Source organism: Dicentrarchus labrax, unplaced genomic scaffold (assembly GCF_905237075.1).
Source record: "Dicentrarchus labrax unplaced genomic scaffold, dlabrax2021, whole genome shotgun sequence".
Lineage (NCBI taxonomy): Eukaryota > Metazoa > Chordata > Actinopteri > Moronidae > Dicentrarchus > Dicentrarchus labrax.
The window spans coordinates 29,319,298-29,336,157 of NW_026136715.1; the positions used below are offsets into that span (position 1 = coordinate 29,319,298).

The 16,860-nt window shown below is 43.1% G+C and overlaps 1 protein-coding gene across 1 annotated transcript in view; it reads left to right on the plus strand.

Annotated features, from left to right (window-relative positions):
- Positions 1-16,860, plus strand: part of vps13d (vacuolar protein sorting 13 homolog D) — a 112,835-nt gene that overhangs the window by 21,131 nt on the left and 74,844 nt on the right. Inside the window, 10 exon segments of the mRNA XM_051425983.1 lie at positions 503-682; positions 997-1,127; positions 1,208-1,340; positions 1,454-3,724; positions 3,845-3,996; positions 11,675-12,727; positions 12,887-12,977; positions 13,117-13,243; positions 13,343-13,523; positions 15,421-15,603. Of these exon segments, the coding sequence (XP_051281943.1) occupies positions 503-682; positions 997-1,127; positions 1,208-1,340; positions 1,454-3,724; positions 3,845-3,996; positions 11,675-12,727; positions 12,887-12,977; positions 13,117-13,243; positions 13,343-13,523; positions 15,421-15,603 (4,502 nt within the window).

Sequence of the window (16,860 nt, forward strand, 5' to 3'; positions counted from 1 at the left end):
GATATAAAGATACTTTGGGTCGGAGGCATGGAGATAGTTGATTGTTGAGTCTCATTTCCAGGCCTCAAAGTGTCTGTATTTGACGCCCCAGAAATAAAACTACAAATATGACAAACAATTATTTTTGTAAATGTTACCTACTGCAGCTTTAAGCTTTATATGAGGTCTGTAAAAGTTTAGAGCTGCCCATGCTGTTTTCCTTTGTTGCTCTGTGTGCATTTCAGAAAAGGATGATGATTTCACTGACATGTGGTTTGTATTAGGAATTGATTGAATCATCAAACAAATAGTTCAGATGTTCCTGTTCATGCTGTGTGATGTAATGACAATGCTAGCCTCCAGGAACCACTCACAGAGCTTTTGAATTTTTTTTGTTTTACAGAATACCAGTTTGTCATATCTGTACAGTATGGATGTGGGAATTATCAGATTTGGGTGGCTATATTAAAATAAATGTTTGTCTCTTGAAAAATACCGTGTTTGTTTTGTTTTGTGTTCTCAGGATGCAATGCTGAGTGCTCTTCATCACCAGTGTTTGAAATGATTTATGAACGTAACCCTGTGAGATGTAAGTTTGAGAGAAGACTGGAAGTGAACACCAGTCCATTGAACATCATCTACAACCCACAAGCAATCAAAAAAGTGACTGAGTTCTTTTATAAAGGAAGAGTTCATACCTCAGGTAAGTAACCGAAGTGAGGATTTTTTCCCTTGCTGTCTTAAACTTATCAGTGCTGTTAAAAGTAAAATTAAACAACACATTTAAAGAAGTAAAAAAAAAACCTAATTCAATTAAATAAGAAAAGTAAGCGATCAGTGAGCAACAGATAGGGGGAGATAAGGGTAACTGATCAAGCAAACCACAAAATTACAGTTGACAATTCCCAGTGAGATTTTCAAATGGTGGCTGGAGTTTAAGAAAGTTCACTTTCTGATGCGTACCAGCACATTGTATGATTGTATTTTAAACATATTTCTCATATATCTTATATGCAGGTTTTGGCTATCAGTCAGAGCTGGAGCTAAGAGTAGCAGAGGCAGCCAGAAGGCAGTACAACAAGCTGAAGATGCAGACCAAGGCAGAGATCCGACAAACCATTGATCAGCTACTCGTGGGAGAGTTTATTGTAAGAAAAATTCTCCGGATGGTGACATGAAATAATTGGTAGTTGAATAATTTCTAAATTCCAGTGTGTTTGCTCTGTAGGAAAACAGCAAGCGGTGGACCATGAAATTGGACATCTGTGCCCCCCAGGTGATTTTCCCTGATGACTTCCAGTCAGGGGACCCAATGTTAGTTGTTGTTGATTTAGGCAGAATTCTCCTTACAAACTCGCAAGGTAATCAATCAAACATTTACCTAAAAAATAAAAAGATACACACAAATATTATTTTGCCTAATGAGGTTTCTAACCTGCTAGCTGACACCTTTTGTTATTAATTGTCTTTGAAGATGACACTAAGGCCAGCTCAAAAGCTACTCAACCTGAAAGGGAAGACATGAGTGATGATGAGTACCAGACACCCCTGGCCACGCCCCCAGAGTCTCCTCCACCTGAACTAGACATGCCTTTGAAAGACCAGTTCAAAAGCCCTGAACTTCCCAGCCTCAGATCCCCAGAAAGTACGCAGGCCTACAGCAGAAAGCTTTATGAAAAATACTCCTTGTCTTTTAAGGACCTGCAGATAATGGTTGGTCGCTGTAAGGACAACTGGAAACACCTTCAAGAGAGTGAGGTAGGGCCTACTCATGTGGTGGAGAAGTTTAATGTACTGTTGCAGCTTGAGCAGAGATTGCGCTACACGTCGGACCCCCAGCTCCCTGGGGCTGTGCTGTCAGGAACCCTGCCAGACCTCAAAGTCCATATCAACCTTGAGAAGATGACCGCCCTTAGGAGTTGCTTGGCTAGGCTAAGTAGTCCATCTGTAAGTAAAGGGGACAAAAGCCAAGAGAGAGGCCCATTTATAAGGTCTCCTGACCCTCTTACTCTCCGCCATGACAAGATCTTTCTGAAGGAGGACAGCTCCTGGAAGCTGCAAGGTTCAGCCAAGAACCTGACCCAGAGCGTGATGACTTTAGAACAGCACACAAGGGAAGTCCTGGTGGAATCCCGTCTACTATTAGCTGAATTTAACATTAACTACATGCAGCTTGGTGTAGAGAGTGATGGCCGTTACATATCTGTCCTCAAGGTATTTGGCACAAATGCTCATTTTGTCAAGCGGCCTTATGATGCTGAAGTCTCTCTGACTGTCCATGGTCTTCTGCTGGTGGACACCCTACAAACCTATGGCTCAGACTTTGACCTCCTTGTGGCTTCTCATAAGCATCTCAGTTTTGACATACCCACGGGAAGCCTCAGAGAGAGCCAGCCATCGTCCCCTGTGTCGTCTGATGGCAAGTCTCCCCAGCATCAGGGCCATCATACTGAGTCGTCCTCTGGTATGCCCATGGATCGACTTTCCCCCTTCAGTTCCTTTCTGAAAGACCAGGAGGCCCTGATTAAGCTTGAGTACCAGTTTGTGAGCTCAGACTGCCCCTCCATGAATCTGGACAGCTCCCTTCAGGTTACAAGCATGCAGGTCAATAACTTGGACATCATTCTCAACCCTGAGACCATGGTAGAGTTGCTCAAGTTTCTCCAGAAGTCTTTCCCCAAAGAGGAAAGCACCTGGACATCATCAACGCAACAACATACAAAACAGCCTTACAGTGAGGAGGGGGGGGGGACATATCAGGCCACCTATGACCAGAACAAAGAGCTGACTGTGGAGATCCATCGCCTTAACCTGCTTCTCCTTCGGACTGTGTCCACTGGGACTGTGCTGGGTGCTGAGAAGAAAGGGTTGAAGATTGCAACTGCTAGCATCACTGGAACGAAGGTCAATGTGTCTATGGGCAGTCGGTTGGACATCAATGGTTCACTTGGCGCCATGCAGTTGGCTGACCTGACCCAGGAAGGAGGCCGAAGCCAGTTTGTGGTCAGTATTGGCAGTGTTGAAGATAGCTCCTCAACTCTTGGATTAACATTCCTTGCTGACACAGGAGGTTCTCCCTCTGAGGCTTTAAATTTTCGCCTTATGGAGAAATCCCAAGGGGAGTGTTCCTTACTACTTCAAATGGCATCCTTGCACTACAACCACTCAGCCAAGTTCCTGAAGGAGCTAAGCCTGTCTGCTAATGAGGTAGAAGACAATTTCCGCTCCATGCTGAAAAGTGCTGCTACCAAAGTGTCAACAGTTCTAGCAACCAAGACAGCAGAGTACAGTGGTATGGTTTCACTCTTTGAAACACCCTCACGAAGAACTCGAACTCAGAGTCAGAGCTGGGCTTATCCATTTGAGGATGAGGATGATCTCCCCATGGAAGAACCCGAATCCACCCTAGACACATTCTTGGTAAAGCTGACCCTTAATATCAGCATTGACTCACCAGTTGTGTCCATTCCCCGTAAACCTGGACACCCTGAGCTTTTGGTTGGTCATCTGGGAAGCATAACAATCCAAAATTTTGTTACTGGGCAAGACTCCGAAGCTGAAAGGTTGCAGGTATTAGTGAAGGATATTCGACTGTATTCACTCAACATGAGTCATTTGGTTTTGAAGAGGGTACCTAGAGGGAATTCTGCCAGCAGCATGTCACCATCCCACAATGGGAGCACCAACCAGGATGAACCACAGTTCACACGTCATGACTTCTTTGAATCCCTCAGCCGTGGTAAAGGTGAGAATGTTACAAATTCTAAGGATAGTTATATTCCAAATGCTAGATTTTATGAACTTGCAAATACATTTTATACGCAGCTTAAGGCACAAATGCACATATATTTTTTTTTGTCTTCAGCCTTCCACATATTGAAAGACACAACTATACAGTTCACCCTGGAGAAAGTTCCCGTTGACGAAGATACTGAGTTTACCTTCCTCACCACAGAGGAGCCTTGCAGGAGCACAGGGTTGCTGAGAATCGAGGGCAAATTTGTCAACCCTGTTCAGGTATAACCATATCAATACTACAATAAATGTAAGCCTGTATTCAAATGGCCATGTCTCACATACTAGCAGTATTTACATTGTGGCAAACTTGAACAAAGAACACTTTTTTATATACTGATGTGATGGATGGAATATTGCACAGGTCACTGCAGGACCAATGGCCAATGTATGAATAAATATAATTGTACAGGATAAAAAAGAATTTATATAGTAGTGTAATTTAAAAGTAATGTAGGGCTATATGGTAATATAGGCCATTATAGTCAATGTCACCACTCTCACTCAATAGCCACAATGTAAGCTTACCTTAATTCTCAAGGACAAAAAGCCGTAATATCACTGTTGTTCACCAGACTCCATAGACAAAAACACAAATTTTCGTTATTGTCTATCATCATAATGTCGGAACTTCATTCCAAATTGACAGAAACTAAATAAAAAAACTAAAACTGTCTTTGTTAGTTTTTCCACCGTTCCAACAATCACAAATTCTGGATTGGTTAAAATAATTATGTTAATTCAACAACGTAGATGATAAAACATCAGTTTCAGTCACTCCACTCATTACACGTACACGGGTATGATAGCAACACAGGCAGAGGGAGTGTGACATATCACTCCACTATGTCTTTACATAGATAATATTAGTTTGCTGCTGTATTAATGTTCTAAATCTCATGTGTAAGCCTTTACATTTCTGGCAACCAGGAAAGAGATAATTTTGATTGAGTAACTGGAGGGTTTTTAACATGATCTGTGCAGGAAGTGTTGAGTTTCATTTACATTAACTTGAAGAACAATTGGAATTAAAGCCGCAAGCAGCGATGGACGGGACCTCGCACTTCACGCAACTCAGGGCGTGCTGTGGCCGTGTCACGTGCCGTCGTAACACGTGCGGACCACGACATGAAAATCTCACGTAAATCAGCTCAAAATCGCCACGCAGCACTTACTTCCTGTTGCCACTAGGTGGCGCTATCACTATGTGTTCAGGGCGGGACTCTTATCAGACATGTGAAGTTTGGAGCCGATTGGACAATGTACACTCATGTTATAGCGAATTCGTGTTTTGTGGCGGTACATCAAAAGTTCCGCCACGCCACAGACACGCCCACTCACCACATTCATCACATATCATCAACAATGTGTTTTGCATTTCATAATTACATTTCAGCTGGATCTGATCATCCTGCTAGGAGTAGAACATGAAAGTATAAAAAAATGACATTTCCTTTCACCACTAGGTGGCGCTCTCACTTTTACTGAATATTATCACATAGACATGTTCAGGGTGGGACTCTTATCAGACAAGTGAAATTTGGAGCCTATTGGACAATGTACACTCAAGTTATAGCAAATTCGTGTTTTGTGGCGATACATCAAAATTTCCCGCCACGCCACAGACACAGCAACTATCAAACAGTTTCATTGAGATTGGATCAGGTACTCAGAAGTTATGACGAATCCCTCTTTCATGGCGAAGGTTTGCAATTGGATGCCATGGGACGCCACGGGCACAATGTTCCACGAAAAAACTGACTGCACTGACCAATTTTGAAGTAGATCCAATAAAACCTGTAGGAGGAGTTAGTTAAAATAGAAGTCCTGAAATGCCAAAAATGACATCACAGTGTGACATTCATTCAAAATGGCCAACTTTGACCGCACGCCACGGACACGCCCTTCAACGTACAGTCAAAAAATGAACAGCGTTCATTCAGCACCATTTTGTGACTGTACTGACAAATTTTGAAGCAGATCCCAGAAATTCCCTAGGAGAAGTTTGTTCAAATACAAGCCCAAAAAGTCAAAATGACCACAAAACAATGTACACTCAAGTTATAGCAAAATTGTTTTGTAGCGGTACATCAAAATTTCCCGCCACGCTACAGACATGCCTCTTCACCGCAGTCATCACATATAATCAACAATGTGTTTTGCATTTTATAAGTACATTTCAGCTGGGTCTGATCATCCTGCTAGGAGTTGAACATGGAAGTATAAAACGTTATACTTCCTGTTGCCACTAGGTGGCGCTCTGACTATTACCGAATATTATCACATAGACATGTTCAGGGCGGGACTCTTATCGAACATGTGAAGTTTCGTTGCAGTCGGATCATGTACGCAGAAGTTATGATTAATCCCTCTTTCATGGTGAAGGTTTGAAATTTTTAAATTTTTATCATGATACACATGCGTAGCAATTTTCGTACATGTGCCCTTACGTGTCATATCAGTATTTTCGCTATGTTTGAATTTTGTGCACATTTTCATGACTTTTTGAGCATGTTGCGGGGGTCAAATATGCGTTAGAAGGGGCAGAAAAATAATAATAATTCCTAGAGGAACAATAGGGTCCTTGCACTTTTTAGTGCTCGGTCCCTAATTGAAGCTGCAAGCAGCATTGAACCGGGCCTCGCAGCCGGCGCGTGTCGGGGTGTGCTGTGGCTGCGTCTCGTGCTGGTTTAACACGTGCGGTCCACAACATGAACATTTCACATAAATCAGCCATGCAGCGCTTACTTCCTGTTGCCAGTAGGTGGCGCTCTCACTATATCAGAATATTATCATGTAGACGTGTTCAGGGCGGGACTTGTGAAGTTTCATTGAGATCATATAATGTACACTGAAGTTGTGAGGATGTGTTCAGGCTAGGACTGAATATGTGAAGTTTAGTGGAGATTGGACATTGTATACTGAAGCTGAGTACTATCTGTTTTATGGTGAATGGTTGAAATTCAACGCAACGCCATGGGCACACCGTTCGATGGAATGTCGTAAATAGCACAACTTTTAATCAGGAATATCTTCAAATTGCACTGATTAAATTTGAAGTTGATCTGATAAATTCCCTGGGAGAAGTTTGTTCAAATACAACGCAAAAAAACGCCAAAAATGACCACGAAATTCAATTCATTGGGTTATGGGTCCAAGAGGCTTTTTTGCTTGTCCCATCATGATACACATGCCTAACAATTTTCATACATGTTGGTCTTACGTGTCTTGGGGGCTGATTCTGGGGGGGTGTGGCTTATCCATTTTGCGACGCCATCTCTCTTTCATGGCGAATTGTTAAAATTCCACGCCACGGGACGGGCACGCCGTTCGACGGAATAACGTAAATAGCACAACTTTTAATGGTGAATGTGTTTAGATGGCTGTGTCAAAATCTGAAGGAGGAGTTCGTTCAAATACAACGTGTGCAAATCGCCCAAAATTGCCACAAAATTCAAAATGGCCGACTTCCTGTTGGGTTTGAGGTATGGGTCCATGAGACTTTTCTGCTTCTTTTATCATGATACACATGCATACCAATTTTCGTACATGTCGGCCTTACGTGTCTTGGGGGCTGATTCTGGGGGTCGTGTCTTAGCCGTTTGGCGGCGCCCGTGCACAGGGACAGTCGATACGTTTGAATTTTTTGCAAATTTCCATGACTTTTTGAGCATGTTGCGGCCGCTAAATAATAATAATAATTCCTAGTGAAACAATAGGGCCTTGCACTTTTGTCAGTGCTCCGTCCCTAATAATAATAATTCCTAGTAAAACAATAGGGCCTTGCACTTTTGTCAGTGTCATAATTCCTAGTAAAACAATAGGGCCTTGCACTTTTGTCAGTGCTCGGTCCCTAATAATTCTAACAGGAACAATAGGGTCCTTGCACTAGTCAGTGCTCGGTCCCTAATAAGAAACATAGCAAATACAATAGGGACCTTCAGCGGTCGCTGGCTCGGTCCCTAATTAAAGCTGCAAGTAGCGTTGGGCGGGACCTTGCACTCCACGCAACTCGGGCGTGCTGCGGCCGCATCACGTGCGGACAACAACATGAAAATCAGCTCAAAATCGCCACGCAGTGCTTGTTTCCTGTTGCCAGTAGGTGGCGCTTTCACTATGTCTGAATATTGTCATGTAGACATGTTCACGGCGGGACTGTTACAGAATACATGAAGTTTATTAGGGACCGAGCACTGACAAGTGCAAGGACCCTATTGTTCCAGTTAGAATTATTATTATTATTAGGGACCGAGCACTGACCAGTGCCATCGCCACAATGTCTCGCTCTTTAAAATGAAGAAGTTTATAGCTCTACAACGGTATGTGTGATTAAAATGAAACTTGGTACGATGCTTCCCCATGGCTCCCTGAGGCTCACAAAAAAATGTGTCAACAATCCGCCACTAGGTGGCGGTCTGGTAGCATGGTAAATCAAATTCTGAAATTCACAGGGCACATGTAGAGTGGTGCCTGAAGCTCACATACTAAAAATCATGTTTGTCGTGTTTGTAGCGCCACCTACAGGATAAAAAACAGCAACCCAGGTGCCACGTTTCACCGATATGTACGAAAATCAGTAGGCACATGTAACATGCCGGGACGTACAAAAAAGCCTCTTGGACCTATACCCGAAACCCCACAGGAAGTCAGCCATTTTGATTTTCATTTTCACTTTCGGCAAACTTTTCGCGTTGTATTTGAACAAACTCCTCCTAGGGAATTTATCAGGTATGCTTCAAAATTTGTGAGTACAGTCAAAAAATGGTGCTGATTAAAAGTTGTGGCATTTGTGCATGTACGTTGAAGGGCGTGTCCGTGGCATGCCGTCAAAGTTGGCCATTTTGAATTCCGTGCGCATTTTCTGTGATTTTTCGTGATGTATTTGAACGAACTCCTCCTAGGGAATTTATCGGATCTACTTCAAAATTGGTCAGCACAGTCAAAAAATGGTCCTGATTAAAAGTTGTGCTATTTGAGACTGTACGTTGAACGGCGTGTCTGTGGCGTGAGGTCAAAGTTGGCCAGTTTGAATTCTGTTGTCATACAAACTGAAAAGTTGAGATATTTGTGACTGTACATCAAACCGCGTGCCAGTGACGACTTGTCGAATTCAGCCGATTCGCCATAAAACAGCACTCATTACTTCAGTGTGCAATGTTCATCTCCAATAAACTTCATATATTCTGTAACAGTCTCGCCCTGAACACGTCCTCATATCTTCAGCGTACGTGGTCCAATCTTAATGAAACTTCACGTGTGTTATAACAGTCCCGCCCTGAACTTGTCTACATGACAATATTAAGACATAGTGACAGCGCCACCTACTGGCAACAGGAAGTAATTGCTGCGTGGCAATTTTGAGCTGATTTACGTGAAATTTCTTGTTTTGGTCCGCGTGTAAGTGTAACGATGGCACATGACGCGGCCGCAGCACGCCCCGAGTTGCATGGAGTGTGAGGTCCCGCCCAACACTGCTTGCAGCTTTAATTAGGGACCAAGCCAGTTTACTGAACTGGACTTTTTAGAAACTTTGAGCGCATTTTTCACCCCCTAAACATATACGATATGGGCATTTTATTTGGCACATTTGTCAAGCGTCATTTAAATTGGAGATTCTATGCGTCACATGCGGGTCAGCCACTAGGAAGGCCACTAGGTGGCGCTACTTTTAGGCCAATTTCGATAGGCTAATAACTCCCGCATAGTTTGTCTCACATTCAAAAACCTTATATCCACGCATTCGGTGAATGGAGCTGAACCTCCCCATATAGGCCACGCCCACTTCCGCCTAGATTTTTTTTTTCTAGAGCGCAAAATGTCCATAAATCACTTTTTCGTGTTCCTCCTACACACTTTGTGTGATGCGCACGAAACTTTGCACGTTTCATCTGTGGACCGTCCTGACAACAAAAGTAATTTGAACATTTTTGATATTTTAAAAAATAAGGAAGTTATAAAATTAGCACTTCCTGTTGATTTTTCCTCAAAAAAGGAAGTGGGGTATTTCTCCACATTGGTATGTCCGATTTACACCAACCTTGGGTCAATAGTTCCAAATGTCTTCATTATGTATCGTGCACAATTTCAGGTCATCACCACTAGGAGGCGCTCTTTAAAATGAAGGAGTTTATATCTCTACAACGGTATGTGTGATTAAGATGGAACTTGGTACGCTGCTTCGCCATGGCTCCCTGAGGCTCACCTAAAAAGGACAAAAAAAATACGCCACTAGGTGGTGCTCTTTAGGCATGGTAAATCACTCGTAATAGTTATGAATATGAAATTCACAGGGCACGTGTAGAGTGGTGCCTGAAGCTCACATACAAAAAATCCTGTTTGTCCTGCTTGTAGCGCCCCCTACAGGATAAAAAAACATCAGCCCCGGCGCCACGTTTCACCGATATGTACGAAACTCAATAGGCATGTATAATGTGCCGAGGCGTACAAAACCCATATCCCATATCCCACAGGAAGTTGGCTATTTCAATTTAAAATTTTCACTCTTGGCAGCCATTTTGTGGTCATTTTGACTCTTTGGGCTTGTATGTGAACGAATTCCTCCTAGGGAATTTATCGGATCTGCTTCAAAATTGGTCAGTTCAGTCAAAACATGGTGCTGAATGAACGCTGTTGAATTTGTAACTGTACGTTGAAGGGCGTGTCCGTGGCATGCTGTCAAAGTTGGCCATTTAGAACAAATGTCACACTGTGATGTAATTTTTGGCATTTCAGGGCTTCTATTTTAACTAACTCCTCATACAGGTTTTATTGGATCTACTTCAAAATTGGTCAGTGCAGTCAAAACATGGTGCTGAATGAACACATATCATTTTGTGACTGTACGTTGAAGGGCGTGTCCGTGGCGTGCCCTCAAAGTTGGCCATTTTGAAGTCCGTGGTCTTGTATTTGAACAAACAAACTCCTAGAGAATTTATCAGATCTGCTTCAAAACTTGACAGTACACTTAAAAAATGTTGCTGATTACAAGTTGTGCTATTTGTGACTGTACGTTAAAGGGTGTGTCCGTGGCGTGCCGTCAAAGTTGGCCATTTTGAATTCTGTGGTCATTTTTGGTGAATTCTTGCCTTCTATTTGAATGAACTCCTCATCGGACCTACTTCAAAATTGGACAGTACAATCAAAAAATGTTACTGAGTAAAACTTGCGCAATTTGCGTCTGTATGTTTAAGGGCGTGTCTGTTGCGTGCCGTCAAAGTTGGCCAGCTTGAGTCAAATGTCAAGCTGTGATGCCGTTTCCAGCATTTCAGGGCTTCAATTTGAACTAACTTCTCCTACAGGTTTCATCGGATTGACTTCAAATCCGATCACTGCAATCTAGACACATTGGTGATCAAAAGTTAATCAAATACTTACTGTGCGTCAAACGGCGTGTCCGTGGCATGGCGCTGAATTTCCAAATTTCGCAGTGAAGAATCTCGCTGTGAAAGTGTAAGTCTTGCACGGTGTCTGAAACGTGTGAGCGGTCTCCCTCAGCTTCCCACGATGAAGGCTTGGCGTGGGGTGACGTGGCGTGGCGCCCGAGTTGCGTGGAATGCGAGGTCCCGCCCAATGCTGCTTGCAGCTTTCATTTGAATTATTTTGCCTCGCCAGACCTCATATCAGCATTGTATGGGCATGTACATCTCCCTCATTCTCCTGTTTAGTTTGTTACAAGTGTTAGAACAGGAACAAGTGTTAACCTATCGTGAATTCACCCATTGGTTTGTTGAGTAACGCTTTGAAGTGTCGAGTGTATAGCTCCTCCCACCTTCAGCTTGATCAGAGGTCTAATCAATCAGTGTCAAAACTGATTGGTGGGTGTACAGGGCCTTTAAATGAAAATATTATGTGGGTTTACAGTCTGGTTATTAATTGTATCAATATCTGACCATGTTGATAGGTGTTCCTGTGCAAGCCTGTGTATGAACAAGTCCTCCAGACACTGGACAATTTGTCACTGATTGAAGAGCAACGTGTCACGCCCAGCCAACCGCCCACACCCCCACCACCAACTCCTTCCTCCACCAGACCTCACCGTTTTCCTGACCCCCAGGGAGGGCTGTTTGCAAGAGACCCCCCCCATATCAACTTCTCCCACTCATCGCTTTCTTCCCCTTTGCCTTTACAATCTCACAAACCTGCTCTTGACTCTCCCTCCTTCACTCAGCTAAAAGTCACCTTACACGTGGCTGAATTACAAGTCCAGCTCAGTGCTGACCTATCCCAAGGCTCCCAGGGCTTAGTCAGTCTGCGCTTCCAAGATCTGGAAGGAGACTTTACCAAAGACCATCCTCACCTACTGGCAGTCCAGCTGGCTCTGCGCTCGCTGCTAATGGAGGACCTCCTAGAGCAGAACCCTGAGTCGAAGTACAAACATTTGATGGTGTCTCGCGGAGCCCCCAAACCCTCCACGTTCAGTCCAAAGGAGTATCTTTCTCAAAGCTGTCCATCAGCATCCAACGCCCTATACCCAGACATGCCCCGTTCACTGCCTGCCCACATGGAGGAGGCCCAGAACGTCTTCCAACTCTACCAGAGGCATCCCAGCACCCCTTCAGCCAGTCGTAAATCTAAGAAGGACCCGGACTGTCCCAGCACTCCACCTCCCTCTCCTACCCACCATACACCGTCTCCTCAGCCACCCCCAGACTTTGATGACTCATTAGTTCATATCAATGTGCTGCTGGTGGACCAGAACCACCCAGAGTTCAAAACGCGCTATGGAAGTGTGGGAAGAAGTGTGGATGTCGACTTTAACTGCTTGGACGTCTTGATAACACTACAGACCTGGGTGGTTATCCTGGACTTCTTTGGCATTGGCTCCACAGCCAACAATCACGCAGTGAAGGTGCACCCTATGTCACCTCAACCTGTGCCAGGACATCCTCTGTATGAATCAGACATCAGTGAGGAGGAAACAACAGAGCCTGTCAACACTAAAGTGGACCTAAAGGTAGGTCACCAGACCTGGTGCATCTAGATGGACTAGCTGGGCTATCCAGATAATACAAGCAAAATGTATCCTTCTAATTTTGATTCTCTCTGTCATTCTTGGTGAAGCTTTCTTAATTGAATGCTTCATGACTCAACCTGTCCATGTTTTTGTCTTTAGGTTCACTCTTTGTCCATTATACTGAACAAGAAACTCAATGAGCTTGCCAGAGCTAGTGTGTCCAAATTATCTGCTCATCTGGAAATGTTGGGTGTGTATGAAAAATATAAAATTCACCCTGTTAAGATAAAACGAAGCCTCCACATAACACAACTCTCTTTTACACAACTAGATTGACTTAAGAAAATAATTTGGCGTTTAATGTTATCACATTATGTCTTATATTTCAGATGGCGACCTGGCATTACAAGGCAGTTTAGGAAGTTTGTCCCTGAGTGACCTTACCCCACATGGTGATCTTTACCGAGAACGCTTCACCACACGGGGAGGGGAGGCCCTTATTTTCAACATCCTTAAGTATATACCACTTTATATACCACAGTTACTCTTACTGACGCTAAAGAACTTGGAAGAATGGGTATTTTTTTTATCAGCTTTGTATTGTGGTCCATTCAGGTACGGCCAGCCCGATCCTTACCTGAAGCGGGAATGTGACATCAAGGTTTCCTTGCAGATGGCCTCAGTGCAGTATGTCCACACCCAACGCTTCCAGGCAGAGGTGGTGGCCTTCATCCAACATTTCACCCAGCTACAAGATGTACTTGGAAGGCAGAGGGCTGCAATGGAGGGCCAGGCTGTGAGTACTGCCTCCTGGTGCCCTTAACCATGATAGCGTCTAGGGCTGTTGTCAGTTTTTGTCGTTTTTATTTTTGCCAATTACTTTGTAAGGGGTACAACAGGATGATGATATTAATTTAATTATTATTGTAATTGAAGGAATTATTTTTATTTTTCCTCGCAAACGAATGCATATTTGGAGGCTTTCCCGTGCTTGAAAACTCATGCAACGCAGGGCACATGTCAGTCGTGGCGAAAGATTTTGTATTTTCCACTATGAGCATGGCAAAATGGCCCCTCAGGGGCCCATAATCTGTACCACCCGGGACCCCTTTCACCGATATGCATTACAATCGGCACACGCGTAGATCTTATGCAGACGCACAAAAAAGCCAGTGGGCGCCATATCCCAAACAGGAAACAGGAAGTCGGCCATCTTGGATTTAGTGGCCATGACTGGTGATTTGCACACGTTGTATTTGAACGAACTCCTCCTAGGGAATTTATCAGATTGACTTCAGATAGAAAGGGCGTGTTCGTGGCGTCAAATTTGGATGTACCGCCAGAACACACAAAGTTGCTATAACTTGAGTTATAACTCGTCCAATGAGAGCGCCACCTAGTGGTTAAATGAAATGTCATTTTTATACTTTTATGTATATCTTCCAGCAGATTGACCATATCCAGCTGAAGTTCTGTCAGAAGTTCCTTAGGACAATGACGATGACATTTTATGAATCTTAAGAATTTGCGTAGAACCATGTTGCCATAGTGATGCGGTGAAAATCAGCTTTTGTGTCAACATTTGAACACTTTTTGGGAGGCTAAACATGCCCGAAAACTAACTAATTTGCACATGTTCAATTTATCGGATCTGTCTGACTAATGAAAAGTTTGTCGACTAACTCAATGCAATTGATCAGTTTATTGGACCACTGTGCACAAATATCAAACCCACTGCTAAGAATCTGGGTAACATCTTTGACCAGTATATGACATTTGACCTTCATGTTACAAAACTTGTCCAGTCCTGTTTCCTGCAGCTACGAAACATAGCAAAAATCAAACGTTTTTTGTCCTCCAGTGATCTTGAACTAATGTATTAATTCACAGCTTCATTTTCTCCCGTCTAGATTACTGTAACTCCCTCTACACGTGCCTCAGTCAAGCTTTGTTAACTCGTTTACAGTTAGTACAAAATGCAGCCGCCAGACTTTTAACCAGAACCAGCCGTCGGTCCCACATTACTCCTGTTTTCGCATCCCTTCATTGGCTTCCTGTAAAATTCAGAATGAACCATAAGATCTTACTGATGACATATAAGACACTTTATGACCTTGCCCCCAGTTACATTTCAGATCTCCTTGTTCCTCATTCCACTCGCTCCTCAAATCTAGGCCTTTTATCCATTCCCCGCTCTAACTGCAAAACTAAAGGTGACCATGCCTTTGCTGTTTTAGCCCCAACATTGTGAAATAGTCTTCCCCAATCACTCAGATTCACTGAATCTGTGGACTGTTTTAAGCGGCTCCTCAAAACCCACCTCTACAGGCAAACCTTTTTATAGATCTCCTTGTTTGTTTTCTCATCTGTCGTCTCTTTTAATTTATCCTTCCCTCTTGTTTTATCTTCCTTATGTTTGTATTTACATGCTCCCTATGTATGTTTGATTGGGTATGGTTATACCCATATGTATATTTGTTGTTTGTAAAGCACTTTGGATCTCTGTGTCAAAAAGGTGCTATATAAATAAAGCTCTACTTACTTACTTACTTTCCTGTCTTAAAAACTAATTCTGATGTGACGTCACATTAAGGTGTAGTGGCTTGTAAATTGAAATTTTATTCCCCTCCCCTCCCCTCCTCCACACCCTGTCCTTCTCCTCTCTGCTGTCTTTCTCCTGCCTCTTCCTGCAGGTACGGGATCATCCTCAGCGAGCGTCCAGGGTTCTGTTGGATATTGAGGCCGGTGCCCCAGTTATTCTCATCCCGGAGAGCTCACGGTCACCAAGGGTCATCGTGGCCAACCTCGGCCAGCTGAAGGTGCAGAACTGCTTCCTAACAGCTGGGACTCATGGGACTTTTTCCCTCAAAGACAAGGTAGAGAAACTCACCATGGCACATGCCTTTTTTCCTTCTCTGGTGAGTCACGCTTCCTGTTCATCCTCCCGTTCATGCAATGCTCCCTCTTCTTCTTTTGTCTAATTTTACTGTATTCATTTATGCATTTAATGGTATTACCCATGTTTTAAAAATGCTACATGGTTTTTGATACAACCAACATCAGGCTCCCTGAAAAAGCAATGGAAACCCTCTACTGATGATTTCTCATCATCTTATTTTTAGTAATTGACCTTATCATTTGAATCTGATCTGAAATGCTCAATGAATACAGCACTGCCTGATGGTTTACTGAAGAATGTAAAGCATGGTTCCATAACTAAACCTAGTCAAAGTCTGTAATAGTCTCTGGACTGGTAATTTACCTATAATCTGTAATGTGTTACTATCCACTATTGAATAAGAGTCACTTTTCCTGGTTCAACCCTGACCGCATTTTCACATACATAGTAAGCCAGCTTTGAGCTTTGGCTTTGGGTTTGTGTCCATTCACCAACAATCTAATGAGGTCAGCTCAGTCATGTGTGAAGAACTGAAGGGTGTCATTTGTATGAGAGATGTGTGTGTTTTGGAAGGAGAACATGAGGTAAATGTTGTATTGGTATTTCATGTGCATCTTATGTTTTTGTGAAGAATTTTATACTGCATGCAAATTCATACAAGGATCCATCCCATTACAAGGTACAACGGCATGCTTTTTGCTTTTTAGTGTGGAAAAGGGTTGTCACATTATCCGTTTTACTTTTCAGTTTTCATCCTACACCAAAATTCACAGTACTCTGAATGACATACTACAGATGGGTGATAGTATAGTGTATGTCAATGATTTCTTTGACATAGACACAGTTATCACATGTCACTCTTAACTGCACTTAAAAGCAGATTTGAACTTTTTGGAGCATTTCGTTTGAGTTGTAGATTCACAATGCTCCTGTATTTTGGAACGCCTGGTGATACAGTTTCAAATGATTTGCTGTTACATTACTTTAGTTGTTATGACATATTGCCCAGTTTTTGCAGTCGGTTTGATTGTCTGGTTATGTGATGGACTGAGCGTTTTCCTAAATATTTGTTGCATGAGTGGATTACACCAACTTTTCAAGCTCCCTGATCATGTTTGTGTATGACTGGAATAGCCCCTGGAATAGTACCAATAATACTGATGCCTTATCCTATTAGTATTGCCTTCAACTCAGTAATGATAGGATGAAATGGATGAATGGGAAATAAGGAGTG